The 20,685-nt window shown below is 47.0% G+C and overlaps 1 protein-coding gene across 8 annotated transcripts in view; it reads left to right on the forward strand.

Moving 5' to 3' along the window:
* SLC5A6 (solute carrier family 5 member 6) overlaps positions 1–20,685 on the forward strand; it is a 377,063-nt gene that overhangs the window by 97,988 nt on the left and 258,390 nt on the right. For all 8 annotated transcript variants that reach the window (XM_029596258.1, XM_029596266.1, XM_029596264.1 and 5 more), the window contains exons 7-9: positions 5,230–5,370; positions 12,039–12,168; positions 18,073–18,161. In XM_029596258.1, the coding sequence (XP_029452118.1) occupies positions 5,230–5,370; positions 12,039–12,168; positions 18,073–18,161 (360 nt within the window). The remainder of the gene's footprint in view (positions 1–5,229; positions 5,371–12,038; positions 12,169–18,072; positions 18,162–20,685) is intronic.

Consider the following 20,685-nt stretch of genomic DNA (forward strand, 5'->3'; position numbering starts at 1 on the left):
CTGTCTCTTTTTTCCCAGGGCTGCATAAAATGGTATCATGAACCGATCCCTTGTTTGTCCACAGTTTCTCAGAGGAGGAAGCTCAGCCAGGGACTGGGATGACACTGGGGCCCAAGCCCCCACAGCCCCAAGCCCCCACAGCCAGAGGCCAAGCACCTAGGGCTCTGTGTCCTCCTTTGGGCAGTAAGGATAAGTTCCCAAATGACCCCTGGGAGATGTCTTCTCCTAATCCATGTCAGATGGTCTCCCCTCAAAACCATCTTCTCCCAACAACAAATAGAAGTCTTCTCCAGAAGACTTCTCCTTCACATGTTTTATGTGGGTGATGGCAGAAGCCATCCCATTTTCTGTTAGACTGAGGAGGATACCTTATACAAGATGCTGGATATCCTCCAGTATGTGGAGCTTCCCAAGGAGTCCATAAGAGCTTTGTGGAGTTACTGATGAGGATGTGGGAACACTCCCTCTCAGTTCCTCTCGTTAATAGGAAGGCGGACACAATTTATCTCATCCAGAAGGCTCTCAAATTCACAAGTGTCAGCTGTTGCACCAGTCTGGTGGTCTATTCTGCTTTCAAAAATGCCAAGCTCTCTCAGACCCTGATCCTTCCCCAGTGCCCTGGGGAAGGATCAGAGGGCCATGGATGCTCTTGGGAGGAAGATTTTTTCAGGGCGCTATGCTTATTGCCCACATAGCAGCCTACCAGCTCTACATGAGCCAGTATATGTGGGACATTCTGAAGCAGGTGCATGACATGGTCGAGCAGCTGCCTCAGCAGCAGCAGAACACTCTTCTGTCGCTGGTGCATAAGGGCCTGGAGTGTAGGAAAAAACTGGGTCAGGTCGACCTATACTATTTTCGAGACTACATTGAGGATCTCTGCTGCTGGGATTCGTGCTTGTAGATTCTCCTGGCTGCAGGCATCTGATCTCAGTCAAAGTGCAGGAGTGATTCGCTGATGTGCCGTGTACTGGGGAGAATCTCTTCGTATATAAGGTAAAGGTCACAGTGGCTCAGATGCGGGAGCAGCATGCAACATTCCAACAGCTCTCCACCGACATCCAGGACCCATCCTCCTCAGCCAGGAGATCCTAGAGGACTGGCCAGAGGAAGTCTTTCTTCCACGTGAGGAAATATTATACTCCACCTCCTTGATCTCCAAAGGCAACAGTTGGGCCCTCGCAGCTGCCCTAGGAATCAGAGGATCCTGAAGCCCCAGCTGGCATCCCAGTCAATACCTGGGACAGAGTTTTTACTGGATCGTTGGGAACATAGTCAAGTCTGCCATTCCTGAGACGATGGATGGCTGCAGTTCTACATGACCTGGAAGTGTAACTTCTGACCAGTGTGTCTTGTCAATCATCTGTGAAGGATAAAAATTGAACACCTTGGTGTACCCAATAAATTGCCCCCCCCGAGTCTACATTGAGGACCAGTAGCACATCAGAAAGTACTCTTAGTGGAACTCTCCTCCCTCTTAATGGCCAAGGTGGTCGAGCCCATTCCACAGCGCAAAGAGGATGGGGATTTTACTCCTGGTACTTCCTGATTCAAAAGAAAACAGGAGGACTCCATCCCATCCTAGACCTAAGGGCTTTGAACAAATGTCTCAGAAGAGAAAAGTTCAAAATGGTTTCCCTGGGCATCTTGATCCCCTTGTTGCAAAAAGGGAACTGGCTATGCTCTGTGTCTGAAGGATGCGTACACTCGCTTCTGTTGACAGTGGAAGATATTGATGTCTATCAGATTTGTGGTACGTCAGGTTCCATTACCGCATTTTGCCATTTGGGCTAGCGTTGGCCCCACGGGTTTTCATAAAATGACTGACCATGATGGCAGCGCATATTTGCAGACTGGGAATCCATGGTCTTCCTTATCTGGATGATTGGCTGTTCAAGAGCACTTCTCAAGCTGGGGTCGAAGAGTCCATGTGCACAACCATGTGGGTGCTGGAATCACTAGGGTTCATCAATTACTCCAAATCCCATCTCAGTCAGTTACCGCAGTTGGACTTCATAGGAGCCCTGCTAGACATGGCTCAGGTCAAGGCCTTCCTGCTGCACCAGAGGGCCATTTCTTCGATGTTCATCACGGCAGAGTTTCAAGCAAGCCAGCAGGTTACAGCTGAAGTTGTTTGGCCTCATGGCCGTGACAGACTGTGTTACTCCCTGGACACGCTTGCATATGCAGAGTGCCCAAGGGACATTATGGTCCCAGTGGCATCAGGCTACTCAGGGACTTCGGGACTGCATCCTGAGTAACTCTGTCCCTCTGGGATTCCTTATCCTGGTAGTGGGAAGATTGCAATCTGGAATGGGGGGTCTCCTTTCAAAGTCCTCAAGTCTAAATTGTACTGACAACTGATGTGTCCACCCTGGGCTGGTGAACTCATGTAAATGGGTTCAGCATCCAAGGTCTCCGGTCCGCCCAGAAACAGCTATGTCAGATCAACTTCCTGGAGCTCCAGGTGACAGGTACGCCCTGTGGGCTTTTAGAAATGGGCTGTCCAACAAAATTGTGTTGATACAAACTGACAACCAGGTTGTAATGTGGTATGTCAATAAGCAGGGAGGTATGGGCTTGTAGCTCCTGTGTCAGAAAGCAATTCAGATTTTGTCATGGGTCCTCTCCTGAGGGATGGTGCACAGGGCCATGTATCTGGCTGGAATGGAGAATGCATTAGTGGACAGACTGATTCGTTCTTTCTGACCCCATGAATGGTTTCTGGACCAAGGGAGGGCAAATCGTATCTTCTGCCTGTGGGGAAAGCCCGGATGTGGATCTGTTCACTGCTTCTTGGAACAGGAAGGTTCACACAACAGACCAGCCTCAGATGCCTTCACTCGCCACTGGGGCGAAGGCCTCCCGTATGCGTATTCTCCAAATCCATGGTGATGAGACTGTTGAAGTTTCGAGAGGACAAAGGGACTATGATCCTCATCGCCCCTCATTGGCTGAAAGAGGTGTGGTTTCCACTCCTCCGGGAATTGTCCATCAGGAAACCGATCAGGCTGGGGACTTCCCCAGATCTCATCACCCAACATATAGGCAGGTTGCGACATCCCAACCTCCAGGTCCTGTCGCTCATAGCCTGGATGTTGAGAGGATGATCCTATAACCGCTTGACCTCTCTGAAGCTGTGTCTCAAGTCCTAGTATCTTCTAGAAATTATTCCACTAGAAAATCCTATGCACTGAAGTTGAGGTTTTCCGTGTTGTGAGCAAAAAACCCTAGATCCCTTCTCCTGCTCTACACAAAAACTGCTTGACTCTTCTACACCTTTCAGCGACTGGACTCAAGACCAGCTCTGTTAGGGTTCACCTGAGTGCAATTGGTGCTTATCACCATGGTGTAGAAGGTAGACCTATCTCTGTACAGCCTATAGTTGTATTGTTTATGCAATGTCTGCTTTGGTTGAAGCTTCCAGCTGTGTCCTGGGACCTGAATGTGATTTTTGACTCAGCTGATGAAAGCTCCCTTCCATCCTCTGTGCTCCTGTGACCTGAAGTACCTGACCTGCAAGGTCATATTTTTGGTGACGGTCACTTCAGCTCGCAGGATTAGTGAGCTCCAGGCCTTTGTGACTTATCCTCCTTACACTGTTTTTCCACGATAGGATGGTCTTACGCACACACCTTAAGTTCTTGCCTAAGGTGGTGTCTGACTTCCATCTTAACCAATCCATTGTCCTGCCAACCTTTTTTTTTTTTTCCAGGCCCCCATTCGCACTAAGGCGAATGAGCTCTGTGCAGTTTGGACTGCAAGCGAGCCTTAGCCTGACCAGAACAAGTTGGGTATCGCCGTTGCCAAGCAGAGGCTTTCCAAATGGCTAGCAGATTTCATCTCCTTCTGTTATACCCAGGTGGGATTGCATCTTGGGGGGGGGGCACATAAATGCTCCCTCTGTTCAAGCCATGGCAGCGACGATGACCCACTTTAGGAGTAGTTCCTATGGAGGAGATCTGCAGAGCTGCGACATGGAGTTCAATCCATTCATTCATATCGCATTACTGTGTGGGTAGGAATGGCCGCTGCAACAGTAGCTTGGTCAATTTGGCCCTCGGAACTTGTTTGAAGTGTAGAACCCAATTCTGTTCCCACCTACAGCCTATTCTTTCTGTTCAGGCTGTCCCCTCCTTGTTACTAACAAAACTTATTGTTGTGCCTGTTGGCACTTGTTTTGGTGTCTTGTTGGTCCCCTTTTTGGTGGGGGGGAGGGAGAGAGGGGGCAACCTGTAGCTAGAGATTCACCCATGTGTGAGGACTGCTATCCTGCTTGTTCTTAGAATGCAGAGTTGCTTATCTGTAACAAGTGTTCTCAGAGGACAGCAGGATGGCAGTCCTCATGTAACCTGCCCGCCATCCCGCGGAGTTGGATTTCCACTTGTGGGTTTTATTCTTATTTAATTTTATTATTTTAATCCTCAATTCTATGTTATAAGACTGAGGGGACTAGCAAGGATGCATGGTAAAATGCATGCCAAGCATGATTAGAGAGGCTCAAAGTTCTAGAAATATTGACATAAATTTTCCTTGCCTGCTCCATCCGATGATGTCAACTCATGTGTGAGAGACTTGACATCCTGCTGTCCTGGGGAACACCTCTTACAGGTAAGCTACTCTGCTTTTCTGTGAGGGTTATTCACCATGTGACTTCTCTTTAATCGTCTGTCTGCTACTCCCTATCTTATCAGACTTGTATTTATTTCTTTCACACAGAATTATAGTGGAGGCTGCTAGTCGAAGCAGATATTTTGTCCTTTAAGATAGGTTTTTTAATAGCACAGTATTACATAATGTTAATCATTAAGCCCTGCAATCACGTTTTTAATAGAAGGGCTACCTATGTTATGCGGGGCCTAGATTAGAGCAGGTCCTGTACTGTTGGTTGCCTTTGGCAGTGCTTTCTAATGCAGACTAGCTAAGCCATTTCCTCTCACCTTTTGCCAAAGTTATTTGGAGGGACATATAAAGGAGAAACCCTGGATAGAAAATTCTATTGCTTTTTTAACCTACTTTCAAAAGGAAAAGAAGGCTTATGAATTGCTGTGTGTGCCCCTAATAACTATTTTGCTTGATGGATTTGTGTGTTGGAGGAGGGGAAAGCACTTAAGACCTTGTGGGATTTTTTTCAGATCTATGCATATGCATGAATCATGAATGCATGAATCCCAGGAAGCAAACTCTTTAACTGATGGAACTTCCTTGTTTCATTTTTTTTTCTTGCAGCTGGAACCCAGATCCATTTGAGCGTCATTCCTTCTGGGCTCTTGCCATTGGGGGCATCTTCATGATGCTGTCTCTTTATGGGGTGAATCAAGCCCAGGTCCAGCGGTACCTCAGCTCCAAAACAAAAAAGGAAGCTATTCGGTGAGTACTGGCAGCTGCCTCACACCTCCTCTTTTTTTTGCAGGGTTGCTTCCACTTATTCGCCTAGTAACATTTTTCTTTTTATAAGCCTCTTACCCTTAGTTCAGTGTGTCTTCCTGGTTGCTGTATTAATGTGAATTAAGAAATAAATAACTGTAGGCAGAACCAACAAATTACCTGGGATTCTCTTGGTGCAAGTAAGGTTTTGAGTTCCATGGCGGTCTCATTTTATTCCACATATGAATTGAGTAAGGGGAACCTATTGCACATTCAGGGTTCATGACTGTGCACCTTAGAGCAGTGGTTCTCAACCGGTGTGTCGCGAAGCACCGGCAGGTGTGTTGCGCACCCGCTGCTCTTTCCATCCCTTTCACCTCAGTAAGACGAACACTGCTGCCATTCCTGCCCGGGCTATCAGCACCTTCAAGCCCTGAGGGGAATGGCAGCAGTGTTTTGTGGAAGCCGGCAACAGGAATGTGACCGTTTCTTCTTCCCGCCCCTGTGGCGGAAGAGGAAGTGATGTCTACTGGGCACACGGGAAGAAGAAAAAGCCATGCGTGCATGCTGCTTCTGCAGAAGGAGCACAGTGCCCACTCAGCAAACTGCTCTGTCGTCCCTCAATCTAATCTTACACATGCTAATTTCGTTAGGATTTCTCGTCAATTACGACAAATCCTACTTAATCCCATCTCAAACCTTGTCGTTCATTGGGGCAGACTTGGACACCTTGCAGGCAAAGGCTTTCCTACCTCGACAACGAGCACTAACTCTCGTGTCTCTTGCTCACCAGCTGCAGTCTCAGCACATGGCGTCCTCAGTCCATGTCACACCAATGGCCCGCTTGGCCATGAGACTCATGCACTGGACTCTGAGGTCTCAATGGACTCAAGCTATTCAGCCTCTGTCGACCGTTGTCCACGTCACCGACTCACTCTGTCTGTTTCTCGCCTGGTGGAAAAATCAGACCAATCTCCTCCAGGGATTGCCCTTCCAGGTTCCAAATCCTCAAATCACTCTCACCACCGATGCTTCCAACCTCGGTTGGGGAGCCCATGTGGCCGATCTGCAAACACAAAGATCTTGGACTCCAGAGGAAACCAGACACCAAATAAATTTCCTGGAGCTTCGAGCAATCAGATATGCTCTCAGGGCTTTCCAGGATCGCCTCTCAAATCAAGTCATCCTGATTCAGACGGACAACCAGGTGGCAATGTGGTACATCAACAAGCAGGGAGGCACAGGCTCCTTCCTTCTGAGTCAGGAAGCTGCGCAGATTTGGGAAGAAGCTCTCTCCCATTCGATGTACCTCAGGGCCACCTGGTTGCTGGGAGTGGACAATGTGCTGGCAGACAAGCTGAGTCGCGTCTTTCAACCGCACGAGTGGTCTCTCAACCCCTCTGTAGCGAACTCCATCTTTCAACAATGGGGATATCCTTGGATAGACCTCTTTGCGTCCCCACAAAACGGCAAAGTGGAGAACTACTGCTCTCTCATTCGCAGCAAACTCTCTCAACCCAGAGACGCATTCTCCCTCTCATGGGCAACTGGTCTGCTCTACACATTCCCCCCACTTCCTCTTCTCTCGAAGACTCTCATGAAGTTACGTGAGAACAGTCAGGACAAGGGAGCATGGGGCCGGAGGGTGCTGGAAGCCAATAGTGATGGGTGGGAGGGAGAAAAAGGGTGGAGGGAGAAAAAGGGTGGGAAAAAATAAATAAAGAAAGAAATAAATGGATGAACTGCGTGGCTTGCTGGGCAGACTGGATGGGCCGTTTGGTCTTCTTCTGCCGTCATTTCTATGTTTCTATGATCCTGATAGCATCTCACTGGCCACGCCAAGTGTGGTTTCCAATACTTCAGGATCTCTCCATCAGCAGGTACATTCCCTTGGGAAAGGACCTGCTTCTGATCACTCAGAACGACGGGAGCCTACGCCATCCCAATCTTCACACCTTATCCCTGACGGCATGGATGTTGAAAGGTTAATCCTTCAACCACTTAACCTTTCTGAACCAGTTTCCCGTGTTTTGATTGCTTCACGGAAGCCTTCCACGAGAAAAGCTTACTCTTACAAATGGAACAGGTTTCATTCATGGTGCTCTTCTCAGTCCCTTGACCCCTTTACCTGTCCAGTTACCAAGTTTTTAGACTCTCTCTGGCACTTATCAGAGTCCGGTCTAAAAACGTCTTCCATCAGAATGCATGTCAGTGCGGTAGCCGCCTTCCATAAAGGTGTCGGGGATGTCTCTATATCAGTACAATCCTTTGTAACACGCTTTTTGAAAGGCTTGCTCCATATCAAGCCTCCCCTACGTCCTCCGGCCCCTTTTTGGGACCTTAATCTGGTTCTGGGTCGGCTCACAAAACCACCATTCGAACCTCTTCACTCTTGTGAACTTCGATATCTCACATGGAAAGTGATTTTCCTTTTGGCAATCACTTCAGCTCGCAGAGTTAGTGAATTGCAGGCTCTAGTTACCTATCCGCCTTACACTAAACTTCTGCAGGACCGGGCGGTACTCCGCACTCACCCGAAATTCTTACCTAAGGTAGTTTCGGATTTTCATCTCAATCAGTCCCTCATACTACCTACCTTTTTTCCCAGGCCCCATGCCAACCCAGGAGGACAGGCTCTGCATACCCTTGACTGTAAACGGGCTCTAGCGTTTTACCTAGACCGTACAGCTGCCCACAGCTGCCCTAACTGTGCTTACCCACAGTTAGGGCAGCCTGTGGGTAAGCAGACTCTTTCCTTCTGGTTGGCGGACTGCATATCCTTTTGCTATCGGCAAGCGGGCATTCCATTCCAAGACCGTGTTAAAGCACACTCTGTGAGGGCCATGGCGACTTCAGTAGCACACCTACGATCGGTGCTGCTTCCTGACATTTGCAGGGCTGCTACCTGGAGTTCTCTCCACACTTTTGCAGCCCACTACTGCTTGGACAAAGCCGGCAGACAAGATTCCATCTTCAGCAAATCTGTCCTTCGTAACCTATTTACAACGTGATGTACCAACACCCTTCCGCCTGCCCGATGGGGTTCAGGTTGCCCTGTACCAAATTCCACCCCAGTTGTTGTGCCTGTTGCACGCCTTTTGGGTACATTTGGTGTATGTTCGGACATCCTCAGCTCGGTACTCACCCATATATGAGGACTACCATCTTGCTTGTCCTGTGAGAAAGCAAATGTTGCTTACCTGTAACAGGTGTTCTCACAGGACAGCTGTGAGAACACCTGTTACAGGATGTTAGTCCTCACGAAACCTGCCCGCCGCCCTGTGGTGTTGGGTTCGTAACGTTTTGTTATTTTATTTTTCGGCACTGCCTGTAGCTTTCAAATAAGATTGAAGGGGGATCCCTGCTAGCTGCAGGGTTAGTGCCATGCTGGGCATGCCCAGTAGGGGCCAGTCAAAGTTCTGGAAACTTTGACAGAAGTTTTCTGTGATTGGGCTCCATCCTGTGATGTCACCCATATGTGAGGACTAACATCCTGCTGTCTTGTGAGAACACCTGTTACAGGTAAGCAACATTTGCTTTAGGGCCTGGCGTAATTTTTGCAGTGCTGCCTTTTCATAGGTAGGGTTGTTACTGTTTGAGTTCCATAATGCAGGTGTAACTTTGTGCACATTAGTTTGTGTACATTATTTCAGATCCTGGAAGTCTGATAGGTGCTATATTTTTGTTTTGCACAGAATGCAGAGTGTCTTTTTTGGGGTTCCATTCCAGTTTCTGTTTCTATATTTGTAATTTGTGGTCTTTCTGTACTTGGTGAAGGTTGATTCTTTGTGTGTTTCCGAGGTGAAGTATTTTACTAGCATGTAGGCATTTGTATCAATATTTATTTGTTGTCTTTTTTCAATAGAACATGCATTGGTGGTAAATTACTGTTTTTTCATAAGGAGGTCTATTGCATCTGGTAGGAGAGAGTGTTTATGTTGCTGTTATTGAGATGTCACCAGAAATATCTTTTTTTGTAAGGTAAATTGAATGGGGAATGTCCTAGTTTTGCTCTGCACCCATTGGGGTGGGGGTCGAGGGGGTTCCTGTGGAATGCAGAGTGTTTGTTTACATTTAGCCTGGTGATGGTCACATGTTCAGTGTGTCGAGCATGTGAGAGCCATCTGTCAGGTGTGTCCCGACAGAAAAAAGGTTGAGAACCACTGCTCTAGAGGATAGAAACTGAGAATGACTGTGTAAAGCCTCAGTGCTCAGAAAGTTCATCTTCCTATTACACTAGAAAGTGTAGCCAAAGCTGAGTTTGTTCTAACCTAAATATTTGTCTCCACCGGCCTTGAACTCGCATAGTGACGTAGTTTGAAGTACTGCCTGACAAGCTGCCCCAGAGCTCGACAGCCGTTTTCAGACATGCAGCATTTTCTTGTAGCCTTATGAAACATCTTACACAAGGGAGTGAGAGTACTTTCTGTTCCTCTCTCCTTGTACAAAGCAGAACAAATTAGTGTTGATCTATTCACTTTCCATTTTAAGGGGTTTATAAATCCAGGATGAGCCCTTAACTTGTGACATCTGTATCCTGTCACCCACATCCCTCCAGGGAAAAGGAACCCCATTTCACACAGTCTTCTCTCATAACTCCTTCCCATGCTCTGATCATCCTCTTTGTTCTTCTTTGAACCTTTTCCAATTTTGCTTTATCGGTCAGAACTGGAGATTGGCTTCAAAGCAAGACCTGCTGCTGTATTCAAGGCTAGTACATTCCCTTCATCCACTTGAGATTTTTTTGATGCAGCCCGAAATCCTATTGACTTTTCTACTCTAGTGTAATTGGAACCTTACTTAAAAAGGTAAATATATGCTCAGAATTCAAGACAGCTTATCATCCAACCCTCAATCCCCTCCCTGCATCTGACCAAAGAATACATTTAGATCCAAGAAAATTGTGAGCTGGTTTATACTATAAAGAGAAAAGCTGCTCCTGGAAGCCTCCATTGGGTGCCCCTAGCAGCAAGGAAATCTTCGATATCACAAAGCCCCCATTCCTACAAGAGTCCTCCTCCGTACATCGCTGTTACTAGCAGAAGAGGGCAATCCCTCTTCACTGCACGGAACAGCAGTTTCTATCCTTAAGAGCAACATGGGGGTAACCTGCTCGGAGTGGCAGTTACTACCTTGGGAAGCTTGCAGGGCAGACTAGATGGACCATTTTGGTCTTTTTCTGCCACATTACTATGTTATGTTACTATCACGCTCCATTTATGCTGTGAGATTCCACATTGTTGTCCATGGGGGGGAAACAAGGAGTAAACTGGGCCTTAATGTACATTAAGGTAGACTTTCTCCTTCATTCCCTGCTTGAGCCTGAGGCATGAAGTAAAGCTGCCCTGCACCAAGCATCAATCTGTGCTGCCTCCTCAGTCAAGATCCTTGGAGTACAGACACAAAGTAAACACGCACTCAGTCACGCTTTTTAAGTTTTTGTGCTGAGGGAGGGTCTTTGTGTTCATTTTGTCTAAATTTGATGCCCTTTACTTGTTGAGGATCTTTGTTTTGGGGGGGGGGGGGGGAAGAATGTTATTTTTTTGGGCTCACTTTCCTTCTGCTCCTTTGGGCTTCCAGCTCAATCGGAACCAAGACTGAGATCTGGCACAATGATCCTTCATTGGCAACTACCGGGGCTTTCTTTTCCATTTGTTACATCCCCTGCCAACTTAGGGGGTCATTTATTTTTGCATGTGTTAAGGGCTTATCGCATGCAAAAAGTCCTGTTAACGCATGCGATAGGCCCTTACCGCATGCGAAAACGTGTTTAACACATGCGATAGCACCATCTCGTATAGTGCGATGCAACTTTGGAAAATAGGAGGAGTTAGGGGCGGGGAATGGGCTGGGTTTGCCTATCTGCGAAGAGCTATCGCACAGACTTAACGCCGATTTTAACTACACCTTTTTGAATTGCGTTAAGCTGTGCGATAGCTGCCGTGACCGGGCGGTAAGGTTTTATCGCCTTTCGCAATGTCTCCCGCAAGGCCTATTTTAGGTGAATTGAAGCTCCCAGAGCCTCAGGGGAGAGAGAGAGAGTGAGTGAGTGTTACTAGGTGGGCCTACCATAGGGATACAAATACCTATCTAGGGAGATGACATGATGGCCAGGCTCTCTCTCTCGCTCTCAGACAACATCCAGCAAGGCATAGATATTTGCAGTCTGGGTAAACAAGCATCGGGGAAACTTGCTTGATGCGGCGGTTACTACCCTTAACCATTAAGTCTTATGCTCACCTTTGATGCAACTCCAACATTACTCTCAGCATCAATGACAGGGGATGGCAGGAAATTTGAATCAAATAGTTACAACAAGGGCCCTGAACTTGGTGTTGATGAAACAGATAATTATGGGAAAATAAGTGTGGAAGCTTGCTGGGCAGACTGGATGGGCCGTTTGTTTTTTTTCTGCCATCATTTCTATGTTTCATTTCTATGTTTCTATATGTATATTATAGCAGATAGCGCTGACTCCTGTTGTTTCTGTATTGGAATACCATTTGTGCTTTCTGGAGAGCATATCCTATTACCACCACCTTGTTCTCTTTTGATGTATGGCCTCTTAAGAATCTGAGCCTAGCAGCACTTGGTGAGCTGGGTGCATGGTTTGTTCTACAGGAAGCATTTCTAACTCTGCAGTTCTGATTAATCTCCTGCTTCTCCTGCAGCTCGTGCTACGCTGTCTTCCCCTGTCAACAGATTGTGCTGGCTCTTGGCTGTTTAATGGGTCTGGTGATGTTTGCGTACTACAAGGAGAATGAAGCCACAGATCTGCAAAAACTCTCCTCCTCAGATCAGGTGAGTGACAACCTCAGGGAGAGCAATCTGTGTTTATCAAATATGACCTGTAATAGTACAAGTAACTAGCCCCAGGCTTTGGGATGGAGTGATGTAAAAAATAGAGATGCTGACAATGTATACATATAAGTTAAACGGACTCTGTTTTATACTGGATATGAACTGGAAACAATAAGAAATAAGATAAGCCATACTGGGTCAGACCAAGGGTCTATCAAGCCCAGTATCCTGTTTCCAACATTGGTCAATCCAAGTCACAAGTACCTGGCAAGTACCCAAACATTAGATAAATCACAAGGTAATATTGCTTATTAATTATCATAATAGCAGTTTATGGATTTTTCCTCTAGGAGCTTACCCAAACCGTCTTTAAACCCAGTTAAACTAACTGCTGTAACCACATCCTCTGGCAATGAATTCCAGAGCTTAACTATGCTCTGAGTGAGAGAATTTTCTTCGATTTGTTTTAAATGAACTACGTGCTAACTTCATGGAGTGCCCCCTGGGCCTTCTATTATCTGAGCGAGTAAATAACAGATTTACATTAACTTGTTCAAGTCCTTCATGATTTTGTAGATCTCTATCGTATCCCCCTTAGTTATCTCTTTTCCAAACTGAACAGCCCTAACCTCTTTAGCCTTTCTTCATAGGGCAGCCGTTCCATGCCCCTTATCATTCTGGTTGCCCTTCTGTGCACTTTCTCCAGTGCAGCTATATCCTTTTTGAGATGTGGTGACCAGAATTGTACACAGTATTCAAGGTGTGGTTTCACCATGGAGCGATACAGAGGCATTATGACATCCTCCGTTTTTATTTGCCATTCTCTTCCTAATAATTTCTAACATTGTGTTTGCTTTTTTGATCATCACAGCACACTGAGCTATTTCAATGCATTATCCACTATGATGCCTAGAGGTTGGTGGATGTCTTCCGCGATCGCAGGAGCGTAGCCACTGTGGCCGGAGAATAGCCTTTGCGACTTAACCGTCGCCTTTCAAAAGCCATGCCGCTAGACAGAAGCAATCGACTTCTTCCAAACAAACGGGTCCTTGATGCAGCAGGTCTGGAAGGTCTGGAAACCGCAGCGGTCCCGTCACCGCTAGATTGAGGAGGTCCGCAAACCATGAACGCCTCAGACATTCTAGGGCTACCAGGATGACCTCCGCTGAATGGATCTCTATTCACCTGAGCACTTTGCCGATCAATAGCCAAGGTGGAAAGAAGTACGGTGGGCCAAGGCAGGACTAGGGCATCCACGCCCTCTGCTCCTGTCTCTCTGCGACGACCGTGGAAATGCAGGGCCTTGGCATTCTGAAACGACGCCATGAGATCTATGCTGGGCATGCCCCCACGTGTTGCATATGAGTTGAAAAGCCGTGTCCACTAACTCCCATTCCCCGGGATCTAGGCGATTTCAGCTGAGAAAGTCTGCCTGCACGTTGTCCACACCGGCAATGTGAGACGCCGCTATGCTGACTAAGTGCTGTTCTGCCCAGCTGATCAACTGACATGCTTTGACTGCCACTGGCTGACTTCTGGTTCCTCCTTGACGACTGATGCACTAGCACTTCACTACCTTTCTCCTTCCCGCAACTTCTGCGCTTACTGTCACCTGACCCCCATCCTCTCCTTTTTCCTTCACTGCTCCACCTCCCCCCTCCCTGTTATTTGTAATTTCCTCTTCCTCCTTTACAATGTTGATTGTGAACCGGCATGATATGTCCTATGAATGTCGGTATATTTTAAAAGCATTTAAATAAATAAATAAAATAAATAAATACTATGGTTGCATTGTCCGAGAGAACTCTGACCAACCTCCCTTGGAGGAGAGGACGGAATGCTTGTAACGCTAACCACACCGCTCTTGTCTCCAGATGACTGATCAACCACCGTGATTCATCAGGAGACCATAAACCCTGTACCGACTTCCCCCGGCATACCGCTCCCCAACCGGAGAGGCTGGCATCTGTGGTGACCACTGTCCAGTCGGGTACCTCTAGGGCAGAGCTTTCCAAAATTTCATGTTGGTGACACACTTTTTAGACAAACAATTTCACGGCACAGTAGTTCAGTCTACTAGCAAACCAGAGGTTAAAGGTTAAACAAACAAAACGTATTTCGACAATTTATGTATGTTTCCTTAAATATATACATAAAGTTTTGTGGATTACATAATGTTACACCCACATTGACCCCCAGGCAGCTCCCATTCATTCTCACACCGCTCCCTCCCCACCCCCCAGGCATGCACACCTTTATTCTCTCACTCTCTCACACTCACACACACGCACACCAATTCATTTTCACAATCACATACACACACACACCAATTCATTTTCACAATCACATACACCATACACAGGCAGGCACCTATTCTCACACAGACAGACCCCAGGAAGACACCCCATACATTCACACATATACACACCCCAGGCAGATTCCTTGCACATTCCCAAACATAACATATGCCAATCACTAAAAAAAATAAAATAAATAAAACAAACACTTTTTTTTACCTTTGCTATCTGATCTTAGTTTTCTAATCAGTTGGTCACAGGCTTTTTTTTTCCACCTTCCCTTTCTTGTTTTTTTGCCATTTCCTTTTACAGGGTCTTTTTGTTTTCTGTTTCTTTTCTCTCTGTCTTTTTCCCTCAAACACACAATCAGGTTCTCATTCTCACAGCGGCCCTGCTACCGGGTTTTTTCCTCTTCTCGAGCCACTGCGATGTGGGATCCGTAGTGGCCCTGCTACCGGGTTTCCTCCTCTTCTCGAGCCACTGCGACATGGGATCCGCAGCGGCCCTGCTACCGGGTTTCCTCTTCTTCGACCGGGTTTCTTACTCTTCTCGAACCGCTGTGATGTGGGATCCGCAGAGGCCCTGCTTCTTCTGTACATGGTAGATGCTTCTCCTCCTTCCTGCCCACATGGCTCTGGCAACGTTTTTCTTCCGGGGCTGCGCAGGCAGGAAGGAGGAGGAGTGAAAGTGACCCTTTTCTTCGGGCCGTGGTGAGGTAAGCTCCACCACGGCCCTGCCGATCTTCTGCTGTAGTTCCCTGCTTCCGCTGGCCCTGCTGCTATGTGGACCAGGCGACACACCTTTCCACTGCAGGCGACACACTAATGTGTCGCGACACACAGTTTGGAAAGCTCTGCTCTAGGGGGACTCCTCAGGATAAATTGTCCGCTATCTATCACCAATCGAGACTGGACCGTGTTGCATCCATAAGCGGAAGAGGTAGATGAAAACGTTCGGAGACTGGATTCCATCGGGAAAACAATGTGTACTGTAAAGGCCTCATATGAACAAAGGCCCAGGGTACTAGCTCTAATGTGGACGTCATCGAACCGAGAACCTGTAAATAATCTCAGACTCTGGGTGGGTGCTTGAGCAATAGGCCTCTTACTTGGCCTTGCAGCTTGCAGATGCGTTCTGTGGTAAGAAATACTCTGCCCTGCTGAGTGTCGAATAGATCACCCAAATACTCCAAGGACTGAGTGGGCACCAGTCAGCTCTGGGCGAGATTGACCACCCAGCCCAGTGACTGCAGGAGATGGAGTACTCTCTGAATCGCCTCCCGGGCAAGCGCTTCCGATTTCGCTCGAATCAGCCAGTCGTCCAAGTAAGGATGCACCAGAAGCTCCTCCCTGCGGAGATGGGCTGCCGCCACCACCACCATTACCTTGGTGAATGTCCTGGGTGCTGTGGCAAGACCGAAGGGCAGAGCTCGAAACTGAAAATGCTGACCCAGTACCAAAAACCGAAGAAACCTCTGGTGGTCTGGATGAATGCCTATATGAAGATTCGCTTCCGTGTGGTCTAGGGACGCCAGAAACTCCCTTGCGCACCGAGCAATGACTGACCGGAGCGTCTCCATGTGAAAACATGGCACTCGAAGACATCTGTTTACTCTTTTCAGATCTAGAATGGGTCGAAAGGATCCCTCTTTCTTTTGACACTATGAAGCAAATGGAGTAACGACCTTGCCTTCTTGCCTCCGGAGGAACTGGGACAATGGCCCCTAATTGCAGAAGTCGCTGCAAGGTGTCCTGCACTGCTCTTCGCTTGGTTTCTTACCCACAGGGAGAGATGAGAAATCAATCCCGAGGACCCCGTGCAAAATCTAAAGCATAGCCTTGTCTTATCATGGTAAGCACCCACGGGTCCGTCGTTACCTTGGCCCATTCCTCGAAAAACAGGGACACTACGGGATCAGCACCTTGGACCACTGCCAGACAAGTTTAAAAAAAAAAAAAGTTTTTAGTTTCGTTTTGCGCCTGCTCTCTCCCTCTCACTCCCTGTCTCAGCTCCTAAAGAGCACCCAAAGCTGCCAATTAGTTGAAGTAGGGCCCTCGACACTGTGAAGCAGCTGCCTCAGACCAGTCGGGGGATGGTCCTCTCAGAACCTCACAACCCTCTGGGAAGCTAAGACCACTCTGCTGCTTTTTTTCTAAACTAAAGTTGAATTAAGGAACAAAAAACCAACAAACTCCCCTATTTCTAACTAACAACCAGAAGAGTAACTAATCACACAGCCCAGACTGTAGGTTTCGCACCCCCACCATCTTCTGGAGACAGAGGAATACTGCCGGGACTGTAGGTGGCACCATCCTATATATAGGTGGAGTTTTGTTTTGAAAACTGCTCTGTCTCCATCTGCTGGGGGGGGGGGCGCGCAAAACCCAGGAGTTTGGACTGATCTGTGGTACTACAGGAACGAAAATTATCAGGTAAGAAACTAATTTTCCTTTCCAGATCATTTATAAATATATTAAAAAGCACCAGTCCAAGTACAGATCCCTGAAGCACTCCACTCTTTATCTTTTTCCACTTGAAAACTGACCATTTAATCATACTCTGTTTGTTTGATGTCTTAAGCAGCTTGCAATCCACAAAAGGACATCACCTCCTATCCCATGACTTTTTACTTTTCTTAGAAGCTTCTCCTGCAGGACTTTGTCGAAATGCCTTCTGAAAATCCATCTTTGTCCACATGTTTATTCACCCCTTCAAAAAAATGTAGATTTGTGAGACAGGATTTCCCTTAGGACACAGACAACATGGATTTACCCATCAAACTTGTCTGTCTATATAAGCATGTTGTATTTCATTTGGAATATTAGTGGTATATGAAATACATATATATCACGTTGGGTTCCTGGGTGCTGTCTGGAAGGAAATAGTGTGCTGAATGACTCCTGAAAGTAGATAACGTGCTAGATATTACAACTTGCTGTATTTCAGGGGTGGCCAGCTCTGGTCCTCGAGCCACAAACAGGTCTGCTTTTCAGAATATCCACAATAAATATAGATGATCTTCATGCACTGTCTCATATATGCAAATATCTCATGCATATTCATTTATAGATATCCTAAAAATCAGGCCTGTTTGTGGTTCTTGAGATCTGAGCTGGCTATCCCTGCTTTATTTGGTGCTGGGTGTTGTCTGGAAGTAGATGGTGTCTTGTCTTTCTTTTAATTATTTGAGTCAGCATTTTCTTCCTGTTCCTTTATGCTTCCATCTGAATCACAGCTGGCTCTTACTGAAGCTATGATATAAATGGCTTTCATTTGCTGCTGCCTGGGACTTTTCACCATTTTAACCCTGGCTGTCATGTAGCCCAGCCTTTGCAAAAATATTCATAGACTCTGGACCCTTCCAGAATCCAGTATGTGTGCATCCAGGGTCTGGCATTTTGTATCACTGTAATATGATCCCTGTAACGTCCTTCATCACCCTGGGGTTGCGTATGCTGTTGTTACAGCATCCCCGGCCAACCTGATGGATCAAACCCAAGTACATCACATGGAAGTGCACAACACTGCCCCTGAACCACAGGGAGAGCATCATGTTGTATTATTTGCTGTGCTCTTTAACTGTCTGTTCTCTTGTTTACGATTTCAGATGGTTCTCTATTTTGTGATGGACATTCTGAAGGACTTGCCCGGGTTGCCTGGCTTGTTTGTTGCCTGTCTCTTCAGTGGCGCTCTTAGGTAATGGCATGCTGCTGATTTTTATTCCTTCTTCAGTCTTGACACTGGCTGGCTGTTTGCAGCTGATAAAGCCAGGGATTGTTAAGCTATTCTGGCCTTGGGCAGCTGGAGTTCAGCTTTTTGTTTGCAGAAATGAGCAAAAGAAACCAGGGAAGAGGAAAATTGCGCCAGCCTAAGAAAAGAGAAAAGATGTAATTTAACTGTGCTCAGTGCAGCAATAGTAATGCAGTTCTTGCCTTATCAAGTTGAAAATACAAGTAATTATCATCAATTTGGCTCTTACTTAGTTACTTATGATTGCAGGATAAATTTAAGCTCAGAACTGATGTAATTTGTCTTCTCACTTTCTGTGTCAGTGGCAGGAAATGGAAAGTGGATTCCTCTAGAACATTAAAGCAAAGCTGCTTTCAATAATATCTGAATGTTGATCGTACAGATATATTTTTGATGTATTATACTTGATTTTATTTTTTAATTGTTTTTGTCCTTTTTATTTGTTCTAGTGCTTTTTGTGAATTTAAATATGTGTGTAAACGTGTTTATTTTTCTCCAAGGACAATCAGGATGTTAGTCCTCACACATGAGTGACATCATCAGATGGATCCCGGCACGGAAAACTTCTGTAAAAGCTTCCAGAACTTTGACTTGGCATACTGAGCATGCCCAGCATGCCCTATACCACATGTCCACATGGGGTCCCTCTTCAGTCTGTTTTTTTCTGCAGAGCTTTTGCATTGCGGTGTGAGTGAGCTCTTTGCTTTTTCATTAAAACTTGTGGAAAACTCTCTCTTCCCCTATTTTCTTCAGAATTTCTCGCGTTCCATCAAAACGAGTCCCTCTTGGTTCCTCCCATAACCTCCTCAGCTAGGTTTCTCAGTGTTTCGGGTAAGTTTTCTTTTGCTTTAACCTCCGCTATAGTAGTGGTGTCTCAGTGCCTGCTGGTCATGGCCCGCCACCATCGTCATTTTGCATCCTTCTTTTTTTCGTTTCAGTCATGGCCACAACTATTTTTTGTTGTTGCCTTTGGTGCCCGAGGGCCATGTCTATCACGGATCCCCCATATCATCTGTGTCCTCTGCCTGGGGGCATTGCATGATGTCTGGGGTTGTCTCAAGTGCACCCAAATGACCCCAAAGGGATGTCATGTCTAACTCAACAAGATAGAGAAATTTTTCGGGTTGGGAAAGTTGAGCCATTGACTTTGGCATCAGCGATGTCGGCACCGATGGACCTTGGAGCTGCACAAATGGACACCATGCCATTGACATCAAGGGACCGTCAGTTCTGTCGATGCCACTGATGGATAGGGTGCTAGAGACTGGCCACACTCTTATCTCCTCCAGGCCAAGGAGGTTAGGTTCCTCATTTTCGGCCTCAGCACCAGAGAAAGACCGGGCTGAGCACCGAGGGAAACAGAGGAAGCATCAGCACCGGTCGTCTTCGATGCATGGTTCTGGTGACGGGGATGCACTGGCTCATGCCATGATGCCCCCAAAGTGATTTGGTGGCGAGGAGCGCTCATCCTCCATCTATGCCCAGGGGTCCATGATGCTCTCCACCGGTCCTGGTGCCAGTTACTGATCCACCTCTGGGATTTGAGGAAGATCTGGCCACCCATCCTGCCTCCCAGTCTGTGTTGGCTTCGGCAACTTTCGAGGGGTTGCTGGAGTGACGAGTCCAGCAGGTGGAGAAGAGGGCAACGCAGGCCATTGGGCCTGTGGCATATAGACGCCAGTTCTGTCCGCTTTGGATCTGCTGCTGGAATGGCTCAATGTGCTCATCGGTGTGTTACCGACCCGGCTGGCATCAGTTCCTGGGAGGCCATCTGTGCCTAGCGGTGGTCATTGTTACTCCGAGGAGGAAGTTCCACCTAAGCCGGCAGAGGTGCTTGGCCTGCTGCCCCCCATCCAGCTTTTCCGAGGCCTGTACTGGGTTTGCTGGTGACTACCCCTCTGGACAAAGGCCGAGAACCCAGGGCCCCATCCCTTGTTGATTACAGTGAGGATGAGGGTCCCTATGATCCCTGAGAGGATGATACTTTTCTTGTACGTACCCGGATCAGTCCAGACCATGGGTTATATCACCATTCCAGCAGATGGAGACAGAAGAAAAACTTGTGAGGCGCTTGGAATTACCCATGAGCACTCTCGGCGTCCCATCAGTATTATTCTGTTTCCAGCAGATGAAGGCTGTTTGAACCTGCGGTTCCCACTTAAATTTTCAAAAATTTAAGGAAAGTTTGTAGAATAATTTTTATTTTTTCTCTTTCCTTTCACAGTGCTTTCTTTGAATGGATCAAGTTTAAAAAAAAAAAGTTTGTTTTTTAGTCTGTCAGGAAACTGATAGGAGGCTCTTCAGCTTGCCTGCCTTACAGCTTGCATGTGTTTCCTTGAGAATAAGCTTGTATTATTTCTAAGGTAGGTTTTGTTTTCTTTTAAGGCTTTTTCCTTCGTTCCTGGCCCTAGGGGTGTAAGCTGGTGGTCCAGCCGCTCCCCCTACCCTAAAGCTGACTGACCTGAGAGGC

This window comes from Rhinatrema bivittatum, chromosome 3 (assembly GCF_901001135.1).
Source record: "Rhinatrema bivittatum chromosome 3, aRhiBiv1.1, whole genome shotgun sequence".
NCBI lineage: Eukaryota > Metazoa > Chordata > Amphibia > Gymnophiona > Rhinatrematidae > Rhinatrema > Rhinatrema bivittatum.